The sequence below is a fragment of the Amphibalanus amphitrite genome, unplaced genomic scaffold (genome assembly GCF_019059575.1).
Source record: "Amphibalanus amphitrite isolate SeventyFive unplaced genomic scaffold, NRLGWU_Aamphi_draft 001028F_arrow, whole genome shotgun sequence".
In the NCBI taxonomy this organism is placed as follows: Eukaryota; Metazoa; Arthropoda; class Thecostraca; order Balanomorpha; family Balanidae; genus Amphibalanus; species Amphibalanus amphitrite.
Window position 1 is genome coordinate 99,845 of NW_024882522.1, and position 20,682 is coordinate 120,526.

The following is a 20,682-nucleotide window of genomic DNA, read 5'->3' on the forward strand; positions in this document are numbered from 1 at the left end:
ATGTCCATCTTGCCAGTCAGGGTGTGGTCTTCGGATGGTGGTAAGGAAGTTGAGACCTACGCTTTCTTGGATGGAGGCAGCTCAGCTACATTCTGTTCAAGGTCTCTTCTGGATGAGCTGGGAGTTGTTGGGGAAGACACCAAGATCTCTATGACCACAGCTTCAGTCGAGAATCAGGAGCTGGACAGTCGTGTAGTACGAGGGTTGAAGGTTGCCAGCTTGGACGGCGACAACATGATTCCACTCCCTCCTACTTACACTCTCAGTGCCATCCCTGTGAAGCATGAGGATATGGCCTCAAGTGAAGAGGTTGATCAGTGTGCCCAATTGAGGGGGATCGAGCTGCCCCGCATCGATGCAGAGATTGGACTCCTGATAGGAAATGATTGCCCAGAAGCTCTCCAGCCTGTAGAGATCAGAAGAAGTCGGAACGGTGGTCCGTACGCTATTCGAACAGACTTGGGTTGGGTGGTGCAGGGCCCGAGGCACAACTCTCTGCTGGATGGAAGAAGAGTGAAGGTAAACTGCGTGCAAGTTGACAAGATGAAGCTTGATGAGATGCTGGTTAACATGTACGACAAGGAATTTCCAGAGAAGATCAGCGCCACCGAGAAGGGGCCCTCAGAGGAGGATCGTCGCTGGATGGAGAAGGTGACTCAGAGTTGTAAACGACAAGCAAATGGACACTTCCAAATAGCGTTGCCATTCCGAGATACTGACCCTGCGATGCCAAACAACAAGACCTGCGCTCAAAGAAGACTCGTGGGCCTCAAGAAGAAATTGGAGAAGGATGTGAAGTTCTCTCAAGACTACCGCAAATTCATGGAGGACATGTTCAGGAAGGGACATGCCGAGAAGGTTCCCACGGAGAGCCTGACAAGAAATGATGGAAAGGTGTGGTACATACCTCATCATGGGGTTTACCACCCGTTCAAAAAGGAGAAGATCCGAGTAGTCTTCGATTGTGCGGCAAGGTTTCGGGACGTTTCCCTGAACAGTGTTCTCATGCAGGGGCCAGATCTCGCGAACTCGTTGACAGATGTTTTGGTGCAGTTCAGAGAGGGTCCTTGCGCGTTTATGGCTGACGTGGAAGCTATGTTTTATCAGGTAGCTGTTCCTGAAGAGGACCGAGACGTCATGAGGTTCTTGTGGTGGCCAGGTGGCGATTTCTCCAGAGATCCGGAGGAGTTCCGGATGACCGTGCACTGCTTCGGGGCAAGCTCATCTCCAAGCTGTGCCAACTTCGCTTTGAGAAAGTGTGCTGATGACAAGGAAGACTGTGATCCCGAAGTGAGCAAGGCTGTGAAACAGAAGTTCTATGTAGATGATTGCCTTGTGTCAGTTGAAACGCCAGAAGATGCTGTGAAGATGGCGAAGGAGTTGAAAGATGTGTGTGATCTGGGCGGTTTCCGACTAACGAAGTTTGTCAGCAACAGCCGTGAGCTGCTCGAGTCGGTTCCAAAGGAAGAACGTGGGAGGTGTGTCACTGAACTGAACCTGAGTATCGACGCGCTTCCAGTGGAGAAGGCGCTGGGTGTGTGCTGGACGTTGGAGGACGATGCACTCAGCGTAAGGGTGACGACAAGAAGTTCGCCGGCTACCAGAAGAGGCGTTCTCTCGATGATCGCAGCCATGTATGACCCCCTGGGAATCGTGTCGCCAGCTGTTCTTCGAGGACGCCTGATCATGCAGGACTTGATGAGGCTGCAGTTGGATTGGGATTCGTCCATTCCTTTGCAGCAGAAAACACAGTGGGAAGCATGGGTGGCGAATCTTCCTGGACTGGCAAAGGTGACGCTTCCGAGATGCTACCGGCCAGTTGGCTTTGGCGACGTCGTATCGGCTCAGTTGCACAACTTCTCGGACGCCAGCCAACAGGCTTACGCCTGTGTCACGTACCTGCGCCTCACGAACTCTGCCGGCAAGGTTCACTGTGCGTTCGTTTTTGGAAAGGCACGCGTGGCTCCATTGAAGGCGATGACAATTCCGCGGTTGGAGCTCGCTGCAGCCACGATGGCTGTCAGGATAAGCACGATGCTGGAGAAGGCTCTTGAGATGTCTATCCACGGAGTCTACTATTGGACAGATAGTACCACCGTGCTGCGGTACATCCGAAACGACCGGGCCAGGTATCACACCTTCGTTACAAACCGCCTCGCAGTGATCCGTGATGGATCAGCAACCTGCCAGTGGAGACACGTCGGCTCCAAGCAGAACCCAGCCGACGATGCAACCAGAGGAGTGCAGACCGAGCGCTGGCTGCGCGGCCCAGAGTTCCTGTGTGAAGAGGAGGCGCGGTGGCCTCAGATGCCGGCAGCCATGGTCACTGAAGAAGACGACCCAGAAGTGAGGAAAGAAGTCAAGGTCGCCACAGCTGTCATCGAGGAAGAGACTCCGACCTGGAGGCTGATTAGGCACTACTCAACCTGGTACCGGCTAAAAAGAGCAGTTGTGTGGATCAGACGCGTGGCGCAGATCCTCAAGGCGCGGAAGTCAGGGAAAGAGGGAGCATCTTTCAGCGGACGCCTCACGGTGGAAGAGCTCGATCAAGCAGAGAGGGCAATCGTTGGCGTCGTGCAGGCGTCGGCGTTTCCAGAAGAGCTGAGTTCGCTGAAGAGAGGTGGCTTGGTCAAACGATCCAGTCCTCTGTTCCGGCTCAATCCTCAGATTCAAGATGGCATCATTTGTGTCGGAGGCAGACTGGGCGCTGCGCCTGTCCACGCGCGTGCACGTCATCCGTTCCTGCTGCCGGGTAAGGGCCACGTAACGGACTTGGTGATCCGAGCCTTTCACGCGCTGGCCGGTCATTCCGGCCGTGAACACGTGCTGGCTGCCCTCCGCAGCAGGTACTGTATGCTTGTAGAAGCATTGTAGAAGGCGGCCGGCCTGTGTCTGTAGTGGTAAAAGCGATATAATTCGGAACTGTGACCGCCTGTGCTTTTTGCAGCAGTTCGCTTGTTGCCTCAAAGTGGGCTCGTAGCAGGTGTCTCACTCGCCGGGCCCCTCTTAGAGGCGATATCTCGGTACTCATGTATTATGCCGGGTTGACACAACACACGGTTCCTAAAATGAAAAATCACACAGTCAGGTCCCATACAGCACTTGAGGACTTACTATTCGCCTCCTCGCCTGGCGCCGTGCCAAAACGATTTCGATCATTCAACTAGGTAAACGAAAGCGACAAAACAATAAAAATACCGAGAAGCAGAATAACAAATTAAATTGAACTAAACCAGCCTAAATAACCGAAAATAAACATCTTACCGAATTATATCGCTTTTACCACTGCAGACACAGGCCGGCCGCCTTCTACACAGACTCGGCGGGGCAAAAACTAAACGTCTCAAAACATACATGAGGAGAGCCCACGCTGGAGGTTGCGGCCGGTAAATAAAAGGAATAAAGGACAGAAATACATCTTCGCGCTTACACCCTCCTCCTTGAACCGATCAAGGTTCAACCAAACTCTAGGCTCTCTCCGACCTGATGAAGGCTGGCAAGCCGCCACCAGCTGAACTACAACCAATACAAGGTAAGCTATCCAACCTCCACCTGATTCAAACAGAAACCCGCTACTCCTCTTGCACGAGCACCAGCTTGTTGATCGGTCGCTTGAGAACTGAGCGTGCCGTCTTGACAATAACAGTCCTCACATGGCCGCTAGCATCTGGGAACACCTCAGCCACACGTCCTAAAGGCCATTGAAGTCGCGGAAGAGATAAGTCAACAACCAAGACGAGATCCCCTACTGAGAGGTTTCTTTCAGTTTTCATCCACTTCTGTCTGTGCTGCAACAGCGGCAGATACTCCGACACCCATCTTTTCCAAAAGATGTCTGCGAGGTACTGAACCTGGCGCCATCGTCGCTTGGAGAAGCTGTCTGACCTCACAAAGATGCCGGGTGGAACAGCGCCGCCCCGGAGCAACAACAGGTGATTTGGCGTAATCGGTTCCAGGTCTGCAGGGTCACTGGAAACGGGGGTGAGCGGACGGCTGTTGATGACGTTTTCGACTTCACACATGAGTGTGTGAACTGCTTCATCGTCCATTGTCTGCTCCTGAAGCAAGGCTTCCAGAACCTTCCTGATGGTTCGAACTTGACGTTCCCAGACGCCTCCGTGGCTCGATGCTCCTGGCGCATTGAAGATCCAAGTGATGCCCTTCTGAAGTAAGAAGTTATGCACCTCTTCACTGTTCAGGTTGGACACAGCTTCGCGCAGTTCATGTTCCGCCCCTACAAAGTTTGTTCCATTGTCGGAACGGATGTATTGAACTTGACCCCGCCTGGCTTGAAAGCGCCGTAGTGCATTGATGAACGAGCTTGTATCAAGACTGTTTGCCACTTCTATGTGAACCCCACGAGTGGCCAAGCAGGTAAAGAGTACACCGTATCTCTTGCTCTGCCTTCTACCACTCTTCACAAAGAACGGGCCAAAGTAATCACATCCAACCTTGGTGAAAGGAGGCTCATCCGGTGTGACTCTTTCAGGCGGCAAGTCTGACATCACTTGACTCCCGACCGGTGCCTGTCTTCTTCTGCAGCTGGTACATCTTGACAACACCGCTCGGACTGCTGAGTTGGCCTTGATGATGCTTGTATAGCAACACAATGCTTGTATAGTGGTGAGTATCCCCGCCTGTCACGCGGGAGACCGGGGTTCGATTCCCCGTCGGGGAGCCATGTAAGCGCGAAGATGTATTTCTGTCCTTTATTCCTTTTATTTACCGGCCGCAACCTCCAGCGTGGGCTCTCCTCATGTATGTTTTGAGACGTTTAGTTTTTGCCCCGCCGAGTCTGTGTAGAAGGCGGCCGGCCTGTGTCTGCAGTGGTAAAAGCGATATAATTCGGTAAGATGTTTATTTTCGGTTATTTAGGCTGGTTTAGTTCAATTTAATTTGTTATTCTGCTTCTCGGTATTTTTATTGTTTTGTCGCTTTCGTTTACCTAGTTGAATGATCGAAATCGTTTTGGCACGGCGCCAGGCGAGGAGGCGAATAGTAAGTCCTCAAGTGCTGTATGGGACCTGACTGTGTGATTTTTCATTTTAGGAACCGTGTGTTGTGTCAACCCGGCATAATACATGAGTACCGAGATATCGCCTCTAAGAGGGGCCCGGCGAGTGAGACACCTGCTACGAGCCCACTTTGAGGCAACAAGCGAACTGCTGCAAAAAGCACAGGCGGTCACACCTTGTACGAGCTTACTTTTACCAGCATCGTGTTCCTCTCGTCAAGACGCATCGAATGAACTATAACTTGACCTTGAAAGGTCAACTTGAAAATTTGACCTCAGGTCAAGGTCATGACCTGACCGGAAAGGGTCATGTTGCATATCAGTCGATCCGTATCGTCTAGCTGAACACATCTAAGGCGTTTTCATCGCTCTAGCATGCCTCTATCAAAAGTTATTTGCGAAAAACTGTTAGATACCATTCGTGACCTAAGATGACCTCAGGGCATAAACAAGGGTCACAGACACCATTTTCATGTTCAGTGTGTCTAAACCACTTGTAATTCGGTGTTTGGGAGTGTTTATAATGTCTTTCGTCCAAAAGAGGCGCATTTCAATTTTCTCCCATTGACTTATAATGGGGAGGTCGCAAAATTGACCTGACCTTAGGTCATCGATATCAAAATTCTGAGATATACATTTTGTACATGCTATTGCTCTTAGCAATCACGTCCGTGAAGTTAGCGTCGTATTCCGCGACGGATTCAGCGTCGAGTCCGAATTTCAACTAAACCCAACCTATCCGATGCAGTTTGGGACGCTGATTCCGAATATCGTATTCAGTTCAAATTTCAAGGTCATCTTCAAGGTCAAATCACGGATTGAAATTGAGTCCCCGATTTTTCCTACACCGATCGTCCGATCCGATTTCTGAAGGTCGCATTAGAAAGCTAGGGTCAGAATCTCCAATACCCTAATATATACCTTATTAAAAGTATTTGACCTTAAAGGTCAAATCACGGATTGAAATTTTGAGTCCCCTATTTTTTCTACACCGATCGTCCGATCCAATTTCTGATGGTCGCATTCGATAGCTAGGGTCAAAATCTCGAGTTCCCTAATATATACCTTATTAAAAATATTTGACCTTAAAGGTCAAATCACGGATTGAAATTTTGAGTCCCCCTATTTTTTCTACACCGATCGTCCGATCCAATTTCTGATGGTCGCATTCGATAGCTAGGGTCAGAATCTCGAGTTCCTTAATACATACCTTATTAAAAATATTTGACCTTAAAGGTCAAATCACGGATTGAAATTTTGAGTCCTCCTATTTTTTCTACACCGATCGTCCGATCCAATTTCTGATGGTCGCATTCGATAGCTAGGGTCAAAATCTCGAGTTCCCTAATATATACCTTATCAAAAATATTTGACCTTAAAGGTCAAATCACGGATTGAAATTTTGAGTCCCCCTATTTTTTCTACACCGATCGTCCGATCCAATTTCTGATGGTCGCATTCGATAGCTAGTATCAGAATCTCGAGTTCCTTAATATATACCTTATTAAAAATATTTGACCTTAAAGGTCAAATCACGGATTGAAATTTTGAGTCCCCCATTTTTCTATACCGCTCGTCCGATCCGATTTCTGATGGTCGCATTCGATAGCTAGGGTCAGAATCTCAAGTTCCCTAATATATACCTTATTAAAAATATTTGACCTTAAAGGTCAAATCACGGATTGAAATTTTAAGTCCCCTATTTTTTCTACACCGATCGTCCGATCCAATTTCTGATGGTCGCATTCGATAGCTCGGGTCAGAATCTCGAGTTCCCTAATATATACCTTATAAAAAATATTTGACCTTAAAGGTCAAATCACGGATTGAAATTTTGAGTCCCCCAATTTTTTCTACACCGATCGTCTGATCCGATTTCTGATGGTCGCATTCGATAGCTAGGGTCAGAATCTCGAGTTCCCAAATATATACCTTATTAAAAATATTTGACCTTAAAGGTCAAATCACGGATATTCGACCTTAAAGGTCACATCACGGATTGAAATTTTGAGTCCCCGATTTTTTTCTACACCGATCGTCCGATCCGATTTCTGAAGGTCGCATTCGATAGCTAGGGTCAGAATCTCGAATTCCCTAATATATACCTTATTAAAAATATTTGACCGTAAAGGTCAAATCACGGATTGAAATTTTGAGTCCCCTATTTTTCTACACCGATCGTCCAATCCAATTTCTGATGGTCGCATTCGATAGCTAGGGTCAGAATCTCGAGTTCCCTTATATATACCTTATTAAAAATATTTGACCTTAAAGGTCAAATCACGGATTGAAATTTTGAGTCCCCTATTTTTTCTACACCGATCGTCCGATCCAATTTCTGATGGTCGCATTCGATAGCTAGGGTCAAAATCTCGAGTTCCCTAGTATATACCTTATTAAAAATATTTGACCTTAAAGGTCAAATCACGGATTGAAATTTTGAGTCCCCCTATTTTTTCTACACCGATCGTCCGATCCAATTTCTGATGGTCGCATTCGATAGCTCGGGTCAGAATCTCGAGTTCCCTAATATATACCTTATAAAAAATATTTGACCTTAAAGGTCAAATCACGGATTGAAATTTTGAGTCCCCTATTTTTTCTACACCAATCGTCCGATCCAATTTCTGATGGTCGCATTCGATAGCTAGGGTCAAAATCTCGAGTTTCTTAATATATACCTTATTAAAAATATTTGACCTTAAAGGTCAAATCACGGATTGAAATTTTGAGTCCCCCAATTTTTTCTACACCGCTCGTCCGATCCGATTTCTGATGGTCGCATTCGATAGCTAGGGTCAGAATCTCAAGTTCCCATATATATACCTTCTTAAAAATATTTGACCTTAAAGGTCAAATCACGGATTGAAATTTTAAGTCCCCCTATTTTTTCTACACCGATCGTCCGATCCAATTTCTGATGGTCGCATTCGATAGCTCGGGTCAGAATCTCGAGTTCCCTTATATATACCTTATAAAAAATATTTGACCTTAAAGGTCAAATCACGGATTGAAATTTTGAGTCCCCCAATTTTTTCTACACCGATCGTCCGATCCGATTTCTGATGGTCGCATTCGCTAGCTAGGGTCAGAATCTCGAGTTCCCTAATATATACCTTATTAAAAATATTTGACCTTAAAGGTCAAATCACGGATATTCGACCTTAAAGGTCACATCACGGATTGAAATTTTGAGTCCCCCGATTTTTTTCTACACCGATCTTCCGATCCGATTTCTGAAGGTCGCATTCGATAGCTAGGGTCAGAATCTCGAGTTCCCTAATATATACCTTATTAAAAATATTTGACCTTAAAGGTCAAATCACGGATTGAAATTTTGAGTCCCCCTATTTTTTCTACACCGATCGTCCGATCCAATTTGTGATGGTCGCATTCGATAGCTAGGGTCAGAATCTCGAGTTCCTTAATATATACCTTATTAAAAATATTTGACCTTAAAGGTCAAATCACGGATTGAAATTTTGAGTCCTCCTATTTTTTCTACACCGATCGTCCGATCCAATTTCTGATGGTCGCATTCGATAGCTAGGGTCAAAATCTCGAGTTCCCTAATATATACCTTATCAAAAATATTTGACCTTAAAGGTCAAATCACGGATTGAAATTTTGAGTCCCCCTATTTTTTCTACACCGATCGTCCGATCCAATTTCTGATGGTCGCATTCGATAGCTAGTGTCAAAATCTCGAGTTCCTTAATATATACCTTATTAAAAATATTTGACCTTAAAGGTCAATTCACGGATTGAAATTTTGAGTCCCCCAATTTTTTCTATACCGCTCGTCCGATCCGATTTCTGATGGTCGCATTCGATAGCTAGGGTCAGAATCTCAAGTTCCCTAATATATACCTTATTAAAAATATTTGACCTTAAAGGTCAAATCACGGATTGAAATTTTAAGTCCCCCTATTTTTTCTACACCGATCGTCCGATCCAATTTCTGATGGTCGCATTCGATAGCTCGGGTCAGAATCTCGAGTTCCCTAATATATACCTTATAAAAAATATTTGACCTTAAAGGTCAAATCACGGATTGAAATTTTGAGTCCCCAAATTTTTTCTACACCGATCGTCCGATCCGATTTCTGATGGTCGCATTCGATAGCTAGGGTCAGAATCTCGAGTTCCCAAATATATACCTTATTAAAAATATTTGACCTTAAAGGTCAAATCACGGATATTCGACCTTAAAGGTCACATCACGGATTGAAATTTTGAGTCCCCGATTTTTTTCTACACCGATCGTCCGATCCGATTTCTGAAGGTCGCATTCGATAGCTAGGGTCAGAATCTCGAATTCCCTAATATATACCTTATTAAAAATATTTGACCTTAAAGGTCAAATCACGGATTGAAATTTTGAGTCCCCCTATTTTTTCTACACCGATCGTCCAATCCAATTTCTGATGGTCGCATTCGATAGCTAGGGTCAGAATCTCGAGTTCCCTAATATATACCTTATTAAAAATATTCGACCTTAAAGGTCAAATCTAGGATTGAAATTTTGAGTCCCCTATTTTTTCTACACCGATCGTCCGATCCAATTTCTGATGGTCGCATTCGATAGCTAGGGTCAAAATCTCGAGTTCCCTAATATATACCTTATTAAAAATATTTGACCTTAAAGGTCAAATCACGGATTGAAATTTTGAGTCCCCCTATTTTTTCTACACCGATCGTCCGATCCAATTTCTGATGGTCGCATTCGATAGCTCGGGTCAGAATCTCGAGTTCCCTCATATATACCTTATAAAAAATATTTGACCTTAAAGGTCAAATCACTGATTGAAATTTTGAGTCCCCCTATTTTTTCTACACCAATCGTCCGATCCAATTTCTGATGGTCGCATTCGATAGCTAGGGTCAAAATCTCGAGTTCCTTAATATATACCTTATTAAAAATATTTGACCTTAAAGGTCAAATCACGGATTGAAATTTTGAGTCCCCCATTTTTCTATACCGCTCGTCCGATCCGATTTCTGATGGTCGCATTCGATAGCTAGGGTCAGAATCTCAAGTTCCCTAATATATACCTTATTAAAAATATTTGACCTTAAAGGTCAAATCACGGATTGAAATTTTAAGTCCCCCTATTTTTTCTACACCGATCGTCCGATCCAATTTCTGATGGTCGCATTCGATAGCTCGGGTCAGAATCTCGAGTTCCCTAATATATACCTTATAAAAAAATATTTGACCTTAAAGGTCAAATCACGGAGTGAAATTTTGATTGAAATTTTGAGAGATTCTGACCCTAGCTATCGAATGCGACCATCAGAAATTGGATTGGATGATCGGTGTAGAAAAAATAGGGGACTCAAAATTTCAATCCGTGATTTGACCTTTAAGGTCAAATATTTCTAATAAGGTATATATTAGGGAACTCGAGATTCTGACCCTAGCTATCGAATGCGACCATCAGAATTCGGATCGGACGATCGGTGTAGAAAAAATTGGGGGACTCAAAATTTCAATCCGTGATTTGACCTTTAAGGTCAAATATTTTTAATAAGGTATATACTAGGGAACTCGAGATTCTGACCCTAGCTATCGAATGCGACCATCAGAAATTGGATCGGACGATCGGTGTAGAAAAAATAGGGGGACTCAAAATTTCAGTCCGTGATTTGACCTTTAAGGTCAAATATTTTTAATAAGGTATATATTAGGGAACTCGAGATTTAGACCCTAGCTATCGAATGCGACCATCAGAAATTGGATCGGACGATCGGTGTAGAAAAAATAGGGGGACTCAAAATTTCAATCCATGATTTGACCTTAAAGGTCAAATATTTTTAATAAGGTATATATTAGGGAACTCGAGATTCTGACCCTAGCTATCGAATGCGACCATCAGAAATTGGATCGGACGATCGGTGTAGAAAAAATAGGGGGACTCAAAATTTCAATCCGTGATTTGACCTTTAAGGTCAAATATTTTTAATAAGGTATATATTAGGGAATTGGAGATTCTGACCCTAGCTTTCGAATGCGACCTTCAGAAATTGGATCGGACGATCGGTGTAGGAAAAATCGGGGACTCAATTTCAATCCGTGATTTGACCTTGAAGATGACCTTGAAATTTGAAATGAATACGATATTCGGAATCAGCGTCCCAAACTGCATCGGATAGGTTGGGTTTAGTTGAAATTCGGACTCGACGCTGAATCCGTCGCGGAATACGACGCTAACTTCACGCACGTTTAGCAATCGCTGAAAGTTTCAAAGCGATCGGTCACTCGGTGTAGCTATGACAGACATTGAAACTTTTTATGAGGTGAGGTCACTTCAAGTGACCTGGTGACCTGACCTTGAATGACCTTGGTCTGAAATTTTCACAACATGTGTAGAATCGATGTATGATAAGGTGTACCAAAAACGGCGGCGCTCCGCGCCGCCGTTTTTGAGATATTCGCGAAAAACCACAAGGGGGGGTGTTCAAACACCCCCCCCCAGCAGGGCGCGGGTTAAAAAAACATAAAATCGGCTCTCACCTCGAGACGCGTCCACCCAGCCACACGACAGAACAGGGAAAGATGGCGCCCGGAAAACCTCGTCGACTGGTCGTGTCACGAGCGCTATCTATTGGATAAGTTTGGCACAATTCGCCCTGATACAACTTGGACATGATACAACTCACCCCGCTCTCCCCTACTGTTTAGGTAATTTCTTAAGCATTTGTTTAGAATTGCACCTACTTAAATATATGACCTTGAAATTTGCTTAACTCTGTTCTTAAGCACAAATATTGAAATAGCAAAAAACACGTCACCTTCGATTTGGCTCATTTTCATATATTTTATTGCCTACCATATTCTTAACAACCTGTGAAAAAATTAGAGTGGGCCATTCATAAGTTTTGAAGAAAATTGCACATATGCAAACGTATGTTAGCACGCGAAGTGGAGGGGGAAGAGCGAATTTCGCCCACCCCTCCTGTTTTCGCCAATATCTCATAAGATTAACCCGCGCCCGGCTGGGGGTCCTGGATTTCCACGCCCTGCTGGGGGTGGTGGTGTTTGAACACCCCCCCCCCTTCTAACTCGGCTCCTGGGCCACGTAGCGATACGCGGAAGGCGGCGTTCAAAAGAGCGTCAAAAATAATGACGAAATCACTTCGGTCAATTTTTTGGTCAGGTCAAAGGTCAGGTCACCAGAGGTCATTGAAGGCAAAATTTCGCCGATTTCCAGGTCGAATGTCGAAAATTTCCAAGAAGCCAACGCATAACTCGGGAACCAATAGAGCTACAGCGCCGCGGAAAAGCGCATTCGATAGCCCTATTAACGCCCTTTCTGAATAATTCTCTCAGATTTGACCTAACATCAACGGTTTTGCCTGCAGGGGGCAAAAACTGCAAAGAATAAAGATAGCCGATTTTTTCGGAAACAGTTTTCTGCAATAACTTTTGACCCAAGCCTTGTACGAGCTTAATTTTACCGGCATCGTGTTCCTCTCGTCAAGACGCATCGAATGAACTATAACTTGACCTTGAAAGGTCAACTTGAAAATTTGACCTCAGGTCAAGGTCATGACCTGACCGGAAAGGGTCATGTTGCATATCAGTCGATCCGTATCGTCGAGCTGAACACATCTAAGGTGTTTTCATCGCTCTAGCATGCCTCTATCAAAAGTTATTTGCGAAAAACTGTTAGATACCATTCATGACCTAAGATGACCTCAGGGCATAAACAGGGGTCACGGACACCATTTTCATGTTCAGTGTGTCTAAACCACTTGTAATTCAGTGTTTGGGAGTGTTTATAATGTCTTTCGTCCAAAAGAGACGCATTTCAATTTTCTCCCATTGACTTATAATGGGGAGGTCGCAAAATTGACCTGACCTTAGGTCATCGATATCAAAATTCTGAGATAAACATTTTGTACATGCTATTGCTCTTAGCCATCGCTGAACGTTTCAAAGCGATCGGTCGTCACTCGGTGTAGCTATGACAGACATTGAAACTTTTTATGAGGTGAGGTCACTTCAAGTGACCTGGTGACCTGACCTTGAATGACCTTGGTCTGAAATTTTTACAACATGTGTAGAATTGATGCATGATAAGGTGTACCAAAAACGGCGGCGCTCCGCGCCGCCGTTTTTGAGATATTCGCGAAAAACCACAAGGGGGTGTTCAAACACACCCCCCCCCCAGCAGGGCGCGGGTTAAAGGGACCCTCCCACCTTAACATTAGATTTGAGTTGAGATGGCCAAAATGGGGTCCCTGGCTCACAATTACCGGTTTCGGCACTCACAACATCAAGAAATGCCTTAAATCGGAAATATGGAATTTCAAAATTGCAGCATTTTGATTCAGAGGGGCTAATGCATAGGAATACCCCTCTGAATGTGTGACGTCAGCGCAGATATCTAACGATTTTTAAATGTTTGACTAAAACGTTTTGTAGCACGCGGTGGTATATGCTGCTTTGCGCGCAACAAATGCCGCACTTTCAAATAAAGTCGCTAGGAACAGCGGAGATCCCAAAAAGTAAACAAAAGTAAAAGTCTAATATCTTGAAAACCGGTGAACATTTTTCGATGAAATTTGGTAGATATTCGTTTTTGCTCTTTCTGAACCGAGCGACATCACTTTCATGCCAATTCATAACCTTTTTTGAAGGTGGGAGGGTCCCTTTAATGCGAAATTAATTATGGCTACCTGTCAAGAATTGAATTGGACATCTCATCTCATCGTGCAAGCAATAAGAAAATCGGTTCACAACTGTTCTAGTAGGTAATAGCGGTGTAAAGTGAACAAACATCCTGTCGCCGCAGCGACGCGGTGACTCGGCAGCCGGCGCCGACCGCTACGCGGCGCCTGAATTGTAGACTGTGCCGGGACGGAACGGAACGGTTCCGTCTTTACATCGCGCTCCCTACCGCTGATTACGTTCGATTCGCGTCAAATTTTGTGAGAAGACTAAAAAATGTACAGGCAATCTTATGCTGAAAGAATTTTGAAAATCGGTTGGTAAACAATTGAAATATGAACGTGTAAACACAAAATTGTGATTGCTGCGTTTCCCGCATCGGCCGAGCCCGCCTCAGCCGGCGACATGTTACTCTTAGCAGGCCTCTAACTCAAACTGCCATATTTATTATTGGATTAACTAGAAATTCCCCATACATACTAAAAAAATGTAGTTTAGTTTAGTTTAGTTTATTACATAAACACTCACGGGATATGGTGGTCCCATTGACGAGTGAAGTACACATTTCAGACAACAAGTTAAAATAAGTTAAAAATACACATAATAAGATACATACACTAAAATGGATCAGCAATGCATTCGACAATATGCCACGACCAGTTTCTTCCACTGCAGGGCACTCAGGTGCCAAATGTCTGCCTCACGCTGCTCGTTAAGAAATGTGTTGCACGTTCGCGGAATGCGACAAAATAGTCCCTGCTTAACAGTGGTCACCCGCGCGTACGGTACATGGAACAGGTTGCGCTGACGCAATGAGCGAGGTGGTATACATAGAGGCATGCTGTTTAGCAGGTAAGCCGAATCGATGTCCTGTCTGTGAATATTCCGGATAAACATCAGGTCGTGCTGCTGCCGCCGTGCAGCCAGAGACATCAGATGAAAATGCTTCGAAAGGTTAGCAGAGTTAGGTAAGTTGCGCATCGGCAATACGACATCGACCACAAAGCCACATAAGAAATTTCGTCTGTACACGCTCGAGGCGATTTAGATGGGTGGCCGCAGCTCCTCCCCAGATAACGCTGCCGTATTCCAAGATAGGCCTTACATTGGCACAATACGTGCGGATGATAGCTCTGTAATCACAACGATACAGCGATCTGCCATGCTTTCCTGTTTGAAAGGACCTGATTAGGAGCCCTAATGCTCTATTAGCTTGGCGAACAACACGATCGATCTCGCTGCTAAACGTCAGTTTTTCATCCAAGATAACACCCAAATCGCGCATTTCACTGACTCTTTCAAGTGCTGCGCCTCCTATGGTATATGCAAATGTTACTGGGTGACGTCGCAGAGAAAGAGTCAAAATCTTACATTTTGCAGGATTCAGTGTTAGGCCCCACTTCCGTGACCAGTAACATAGCTCATCTAACTGCCTCTGCAAGAATTCACAGTCGGTATGAGACGTAACCCTGTGATAAAGTTTTACATCATCGGCGAACATGAGGCAATTTGTGTTGACATGAGAATTCAGCAAATCATTGATGTAGGCATGAAAATAACAGCGGCGAAAGGAGGCTTCCTTCCGGGGTTCCCGACGGCACCGACATCCACGTTGAACATTTCCCATTGACAACCACTCTCTGCTCCCTATCGGTAAAGTAAGACTTAAGCCAGAGAAACGCCCGATCTGTCACTTTGAAAGAACATCGCAGCTTGTGTAACAGTAAGCTGTGGTTCACGCTTTGGAATGCGGTGCTGTAATCGGTATACATATATCACGTCAGTTTGCATCCCGTCAGAAATGTTGTCCCAAGCCTCGTGGAGCATAGTTGCTAAATTTGTCATACATGAGCGCCTCGGCATGAAGCCATGCTGCTCGCTGCGAAGCACGGGATTAACATGGTTAAACAACGAAACATAAACAACACGCTCGAGAACTTTGCTGAGTAACGGTAATAGCGATACAGATCGATAGTTTGCCGGATCACACTTATTACCCTTTTTGAATATCGGGATAATATTCGCTCGCTTCCAGGAACGGGGCACAGATCCCTGTTCCAACGACAGCCTGCAAATAATGGTGACTGGCACAGTGAGCTCTTCGTAGCACTCACGTATCACCCTCGCACTGATTCCGTCAGGGCCGCATGCCTTGTATGGACTGATGCTGAGCATGATGCTGCGGACAGTCTCTTCTGAGATTCTAAACTCGCTGAGCCCGTCCAGATTGTAATCAGGTGGTGTAGGTAGCTGTTCCACGCGGTGTTTGGAGAATTTATGACTGAACGCACGATTAAGTAGCTCGGCTTTGTCAGTGTCCTTTGTTACTTTCCGACCACCTTCCATCAGATGTGGAATCGCACTGAATTTGCCTTTTATAGTTTTTAGGAAAGTCCAGTACCGCTTAGGGTTTGACTTTAAGTCCCCAATAAGACCCTTCAAAAACTCGTAGAACTTCTGGCTTGCTAGACTCTTGAAATTCCCTCGCTGCTGCCGGAACGCCTCCTCGGTGACCGGTGTCCGGTGTCGTTTGAGCCGTCGGTGGGCACCCTCCTTCTCTCTGAGGGCGGCCCGCAGCTCGCCGTCAAACCACGGCGGCTGACGTCGGCGGAGCGTCACCACCGGTATGTGGTCCCGGATGGCCGCGTCCAGCAGGTCGTAGAAGCGGTCGGCAGCCTCGTCCACTGGAAGTCCGTCTAGTAGGATCCATGGTGTGCGGCTGAGAGACGTGCGGAGGCCTTCCCAGTCAGCACGCCGGTAGTTCAGCGCTGTCTGCCTCGTTACGAGTGGCACGGCTGCCCGCGCTATCTGCACGGTGCACGCAACCTCACGGTGATCGGATGGAAATACACCGTCCCGGACCTCTGCTTCGATCGGCAGCCCACTGGACATGACCAGGTCAAGGACATTGCCGCCACGGGTGGGCTGTCCGACGTATTGCTTCAGGCCGGCCAGGTGGCAGCCGTCCAGCAGCTGCTCGGCGCGCCGGGTGCGGCGCAGCACGGTGGGCGCCGCCCAGCCGGCCTGCGAGTTACCTAAGTGTGGAACTACAAGTCGATTCTAGGGCTCTGATTGGTGACTTTGGTCGGGGGATGACGCTTATAGCATGACGTCACTCGCGTACTTGGCCGGACCAACGGCGAAGCGCAGGCGCGCCGAGCCAACCCAGAGGCTCTCAAACTCAATTGTACAGATCCTGCGCATTGAATGGCGAAACTTCGGCGAGTTCGCTTGAGTTTGGAAGCCCCTGCCAGAGGACTGGAGACGGCCGGATTATTTGCTGGACAGTGGGCAGCGCAGATGGCGATTGACGGTGCCAAAAAGATGATAGGGGAGAAGGAGTTGAGACTTGAGCAGTGAATTATAAGCCTGTTGCATAGCTGAGTGGTAAATTGTAAGATACCTAGGGTTTGAAGAGATGCAGTGTAGTTTAGCCGACTCAGGGGCATTCTGCCGAGTTATGTAAGGCGGAAGGGTCGCAACTCGCAAGTCGTTTGTTTCCATGATTGCCTGATTAAAATGTAAAGCGTATCTAATGTTTAGTTGATAATACAGCGAGGTTGGGCATCTGCTCAATCCATTTCTTCTCTGCAATAGTGCATTCGCCACTGTAATTCATTGTAAGAGGCACTTGGCTGCGCCGCCTGTTAATTATTCCGAAACCACCAGTGAATTCATTTGCTGTCGTCACAGTCACTCACAACAATACGAATCGTTCAGTTGTGCGCTGGGGGTCCGCCAAGTTTAATTGTGCTGCAGAATGCAGACTGGACCGCCGAGAATATAACACTTCCGTCTCCCTGGGCGAGCGGCGCATTGGAGCCGAAGGAAACTGCTTCAGTTTTTTTTTGTGGGGAGGATACCCATGTTTGAAAATTATGTTATGGAATGATGTGATAAGGAAAAGGACGGTTTCTTGAATTGAGGGCTGTGGAGAAGAAGCAGATTTTCTCATTTGCTACCCGATACACCGCGAAAAGACGCAAATGTTGCACATTGGGCTTAATAAGTCTAACAAAAGATAGGGGACTTCGTGAATCATGCCCAATTGACCGCGACCAAGTTATTTGCCAAAGCAGGTACGCACTAGGTAGGTAGATACTCATTTGTGAACAGAACGTTCCACCACCCCTCGCCAGAAATTCAATCAGCAGTTGCTTATTAAAACGTTTGAGTGCACCTGACAACCTTTAAAAATGACGTCCTCCCTTTCAATGGTTCGTGCGAAGACACAAAGCCAGAATCAGCCAAGCAATATCGGAATCCATTGCGCAGTGTGTCGGATGTGCCCCCAGTTTTCAATCCACATAGCATAGCACACACTGCTAAATGCAGGTACGCTCACCTACACATTGGGTATTCGAAGGACTTAATAGCTCATACACATGGAAGAAACACATGAAATGTGATTTATAGCTGCAGCAGAAGTTTGGCGTCCGATACCTCTTCGCCAAGTTAAGACCATGCCAATCTCGGCCAGTCTGCCGCTGCGCCGGCACTGGCCGTGGTGTGACGTCATCCGGCCGGCTCGGCGCTGGGTAGTTCCACACTTAGGTAACTCGCAGCCGGGCCTCCGTCCGCGTCCAGCCGAGCTCGGGCACGTTGAAGTCTCCGGCTGCCAACAGCGCTTTGTCTGGGTGAGCGGTCGCGATGTCGCCAATCGTCCTCATTGCCGCGGACAGCGATGTTGCATCATCAGGCGGACAATAGCATACTGCTAGTAGTAATGTCGGCAGCGTCCGCAGCTCGACAACGAGCACCTCAGCGTCGCGCGGCTCTAGCGCCTCACGCCGCTCCGGCCGAAGGCCCCTGTCGATGAAGCAGGCGACGCCGCCTCCGACTCGACCGACCCGGTCCCTCCGGAACAGCGCATGGCCGGGCAGGGCAGACTCCAACTCCGAAGATGCAACCGTGTCGTTAAGCCAGGTCTCGGTTAATGCTATCACTGTCTGTTCACTTAATGCTATCACGGTTAATGCTATCACTATGTATGTTCTTTCGTATAGTAAAGATCAGAAGACGTGAAGACATCGTTGCGTGATAATGTTTTCGTTGAATTTACTTCATGATGCATTTCCACACGGCTCAAAATTCACCGCAAAATACCGTTTGTCTGAGACACTTTTACTATGGAACGTGAATGCTTGACTACGATGACTATGTATTTCCATTCTCGCAGAGTTTGGGATATCACTAATCAGTAATCATTCATTTCAGAAAGTGTACACAAGCAAGCATGTCTTGACTCTGTCTTTCAAGGTCACGCGCGGTTGCGTGATGTTGATGCATGAAAACGGCGTTTGCCGCGAAAGTTATGAATGGCCCACTCCAATTTTTTCACAGATGGTTAGGAACATTGTGACGGACATAATATGTAAAAATTACCTAAATCGAAGGTGACGTGTTTTTTGCTATTTAAATTTTTCTGTTTTAATTCAAGGTCAAATGCATTTCAAGGTCACTTCAATTTAATTTTATAATTAAAAATCAAAGCATTATCAATTGCCTATAAGACTGGTATCATTTTGATACCAGAAAAGGAACCAGAGTTATAGCCATTTAAAAAATTGATGTGTGGCATTTTTCGCTATATTCGATGACCTATAGGCCTATCTCAGCGATACGTTATCAAATTTCGAAAATATTATACGTAACTCAGTTTTGAACCAATGCCCAGTCTGCCTACAAATTTACAGAAAAATCGAAGGGGATGACGGATTTCGGTGTTTGATTTGACGTGGAATGCCCCAGCTGCGATATCTATGCAATGCATATACTGAATTACTGATACATATAAACCGCGACATCTGTGTGTGTTGATTTTAAGCAAGGGCACCAGGCCCCAGGGTGGATTCAGACTTTCAGTTTCAGTGTGGGGGGACTCATGGCCGGCCCGATCCCGGCAGTCAAAGTTGCTGATCGGGGGGGGGGGGGGGGAAGGAAGGTCCAATATGATGCCGCAAAAGACATGCCTATTGCCTATAGGTACATATATTAGGTCAATAATTTTTTCCTCTTAAAAAAAAAGGAGCCGGAGTCGTCCCCTTTTTTGACAGCTCCGGCTCCGGCTCCGGCTTTGGGCTATATTGTTTCACGGCTTCGGCTCCGGCTCCGGGCAAAATATGCCGGCTCCGCGGCTCCATGCTCCGGCTCCGGCTCCGCACCCCGGCCCTGCTGATCAAACTGTAAGTCTGGATCCACATGGGATCCACCCTGGTGCCCTAGCTAATCGCTAACTAGAATCAGGGCACACAGATGTCGCGGTTTATACGTATATGCATAGATGTCGCAGCTATAGCGACACACAGCTATAGGTGCAAACATGGGTGGAGAACCTGCCCCGGCCACCCCGGCCGTGGCCGGGGTAACTTTCAGCCGACCCCGGCGCGGCCGGGGTAACTTTTTCCACTTTCAGTGGCGCAGCCAGAACTCTGGCGACGGGGGTGAGAGACGTTCGCGATGGGCCCCCCAGCAAAGTGGGCCCCCCTCAACCTAATGGGGGCTCCTTACCAACAACGAAAGTTAATATCATTGTCCTGATCATTAGCAGCCAAATCGGAGAAAAGGACAAATATCTCTTGATCTGAAGAGGCACATAAAAAACAACAGCATATTTACAGAAACACGACCATTCTGCCCATATTTGATGGACAGCGTGCAATTGATGGCCAGCGGCCACTCAAATGGTCGGGCTAGGTCAAAAAGCTTTTAAAAAGATCAACATCAGTTTTTCGACTATTATTTTGGATATAGGAGACGAGGTAGAGTAATGAAATTGTCTTGAAGGTGTTAAATCATCCATACGGATCAGTTGATGACCATCATGAACTTCTCAAGTAAGGGCATGACCTTGATCTGCGGTCACATTTTGAAGTTGAACTTTTTATGTGAAATTATAGGTGTTAACATTCGATGCATGTTAACGAGAGAATGATGACAAAGTAAATGTCTCATAATTTTTCTCACCAAAGTTCTTGCAAAAGTTTTTAGC

The 20,682-nt window shown here is 46.2% G+C and overlaps 2 protein-coding genes across 2 annotated transcripts; one reads left to right on the forward strand and one right to left on the reverse strand.

The window, feature by feature from the left end:
• Positions 1-2,874, forward strand: LOC122369365. Its single transcript, XM_043344059.1, has one exon. It carries the CDS (start codon positions 1-3, stop codon positions 2,872-2,874), a length of 2,874 nt encoding a protein of 957 aa, XP_043199994.1.
• Positions 2,875-2,919: 45 nt separating this feature from the next.
• On the reverse strand, positions 2,920-4,517 carry LOC122369359. Its single transcript, XM_043344045.1, has 2 exons — positions 3,265-4,517; positions 2,920-3,063 (listed from the first exon to the last, which is right to left on the reverse strand). Exon 1 carries the CDS (start codon positions 4,503-4,505, stop codon positions 3,573-3,575), a length of 933 nt encoding a protein of 310 aa, XP_043199980.1. The 5' UTR covers positions 4,506-4,517; the 3' UTR covers positions 2,920-3,063; positions 3,265-3,572.
• Between the last annotated feature and the right edge of the window lie 16,165 nt (positions 4,518-20,682).

Coding starts and splice junctions, on each gene's coding strand:
- LOC122369365 (XM_043344059.1), top strand. CDS start 1: ATGTCCATCTTGCCAGTCAGGGTGTGGTCTTCGGATGGTGGTAAGGAA.
- LOC122369359 (XM_043344045.1), bottom strand. CDS start 4,505: ATGTCAGACTTGCCGCCTGAAAGAGTCACACCGGATGAGCCTCCTTTC.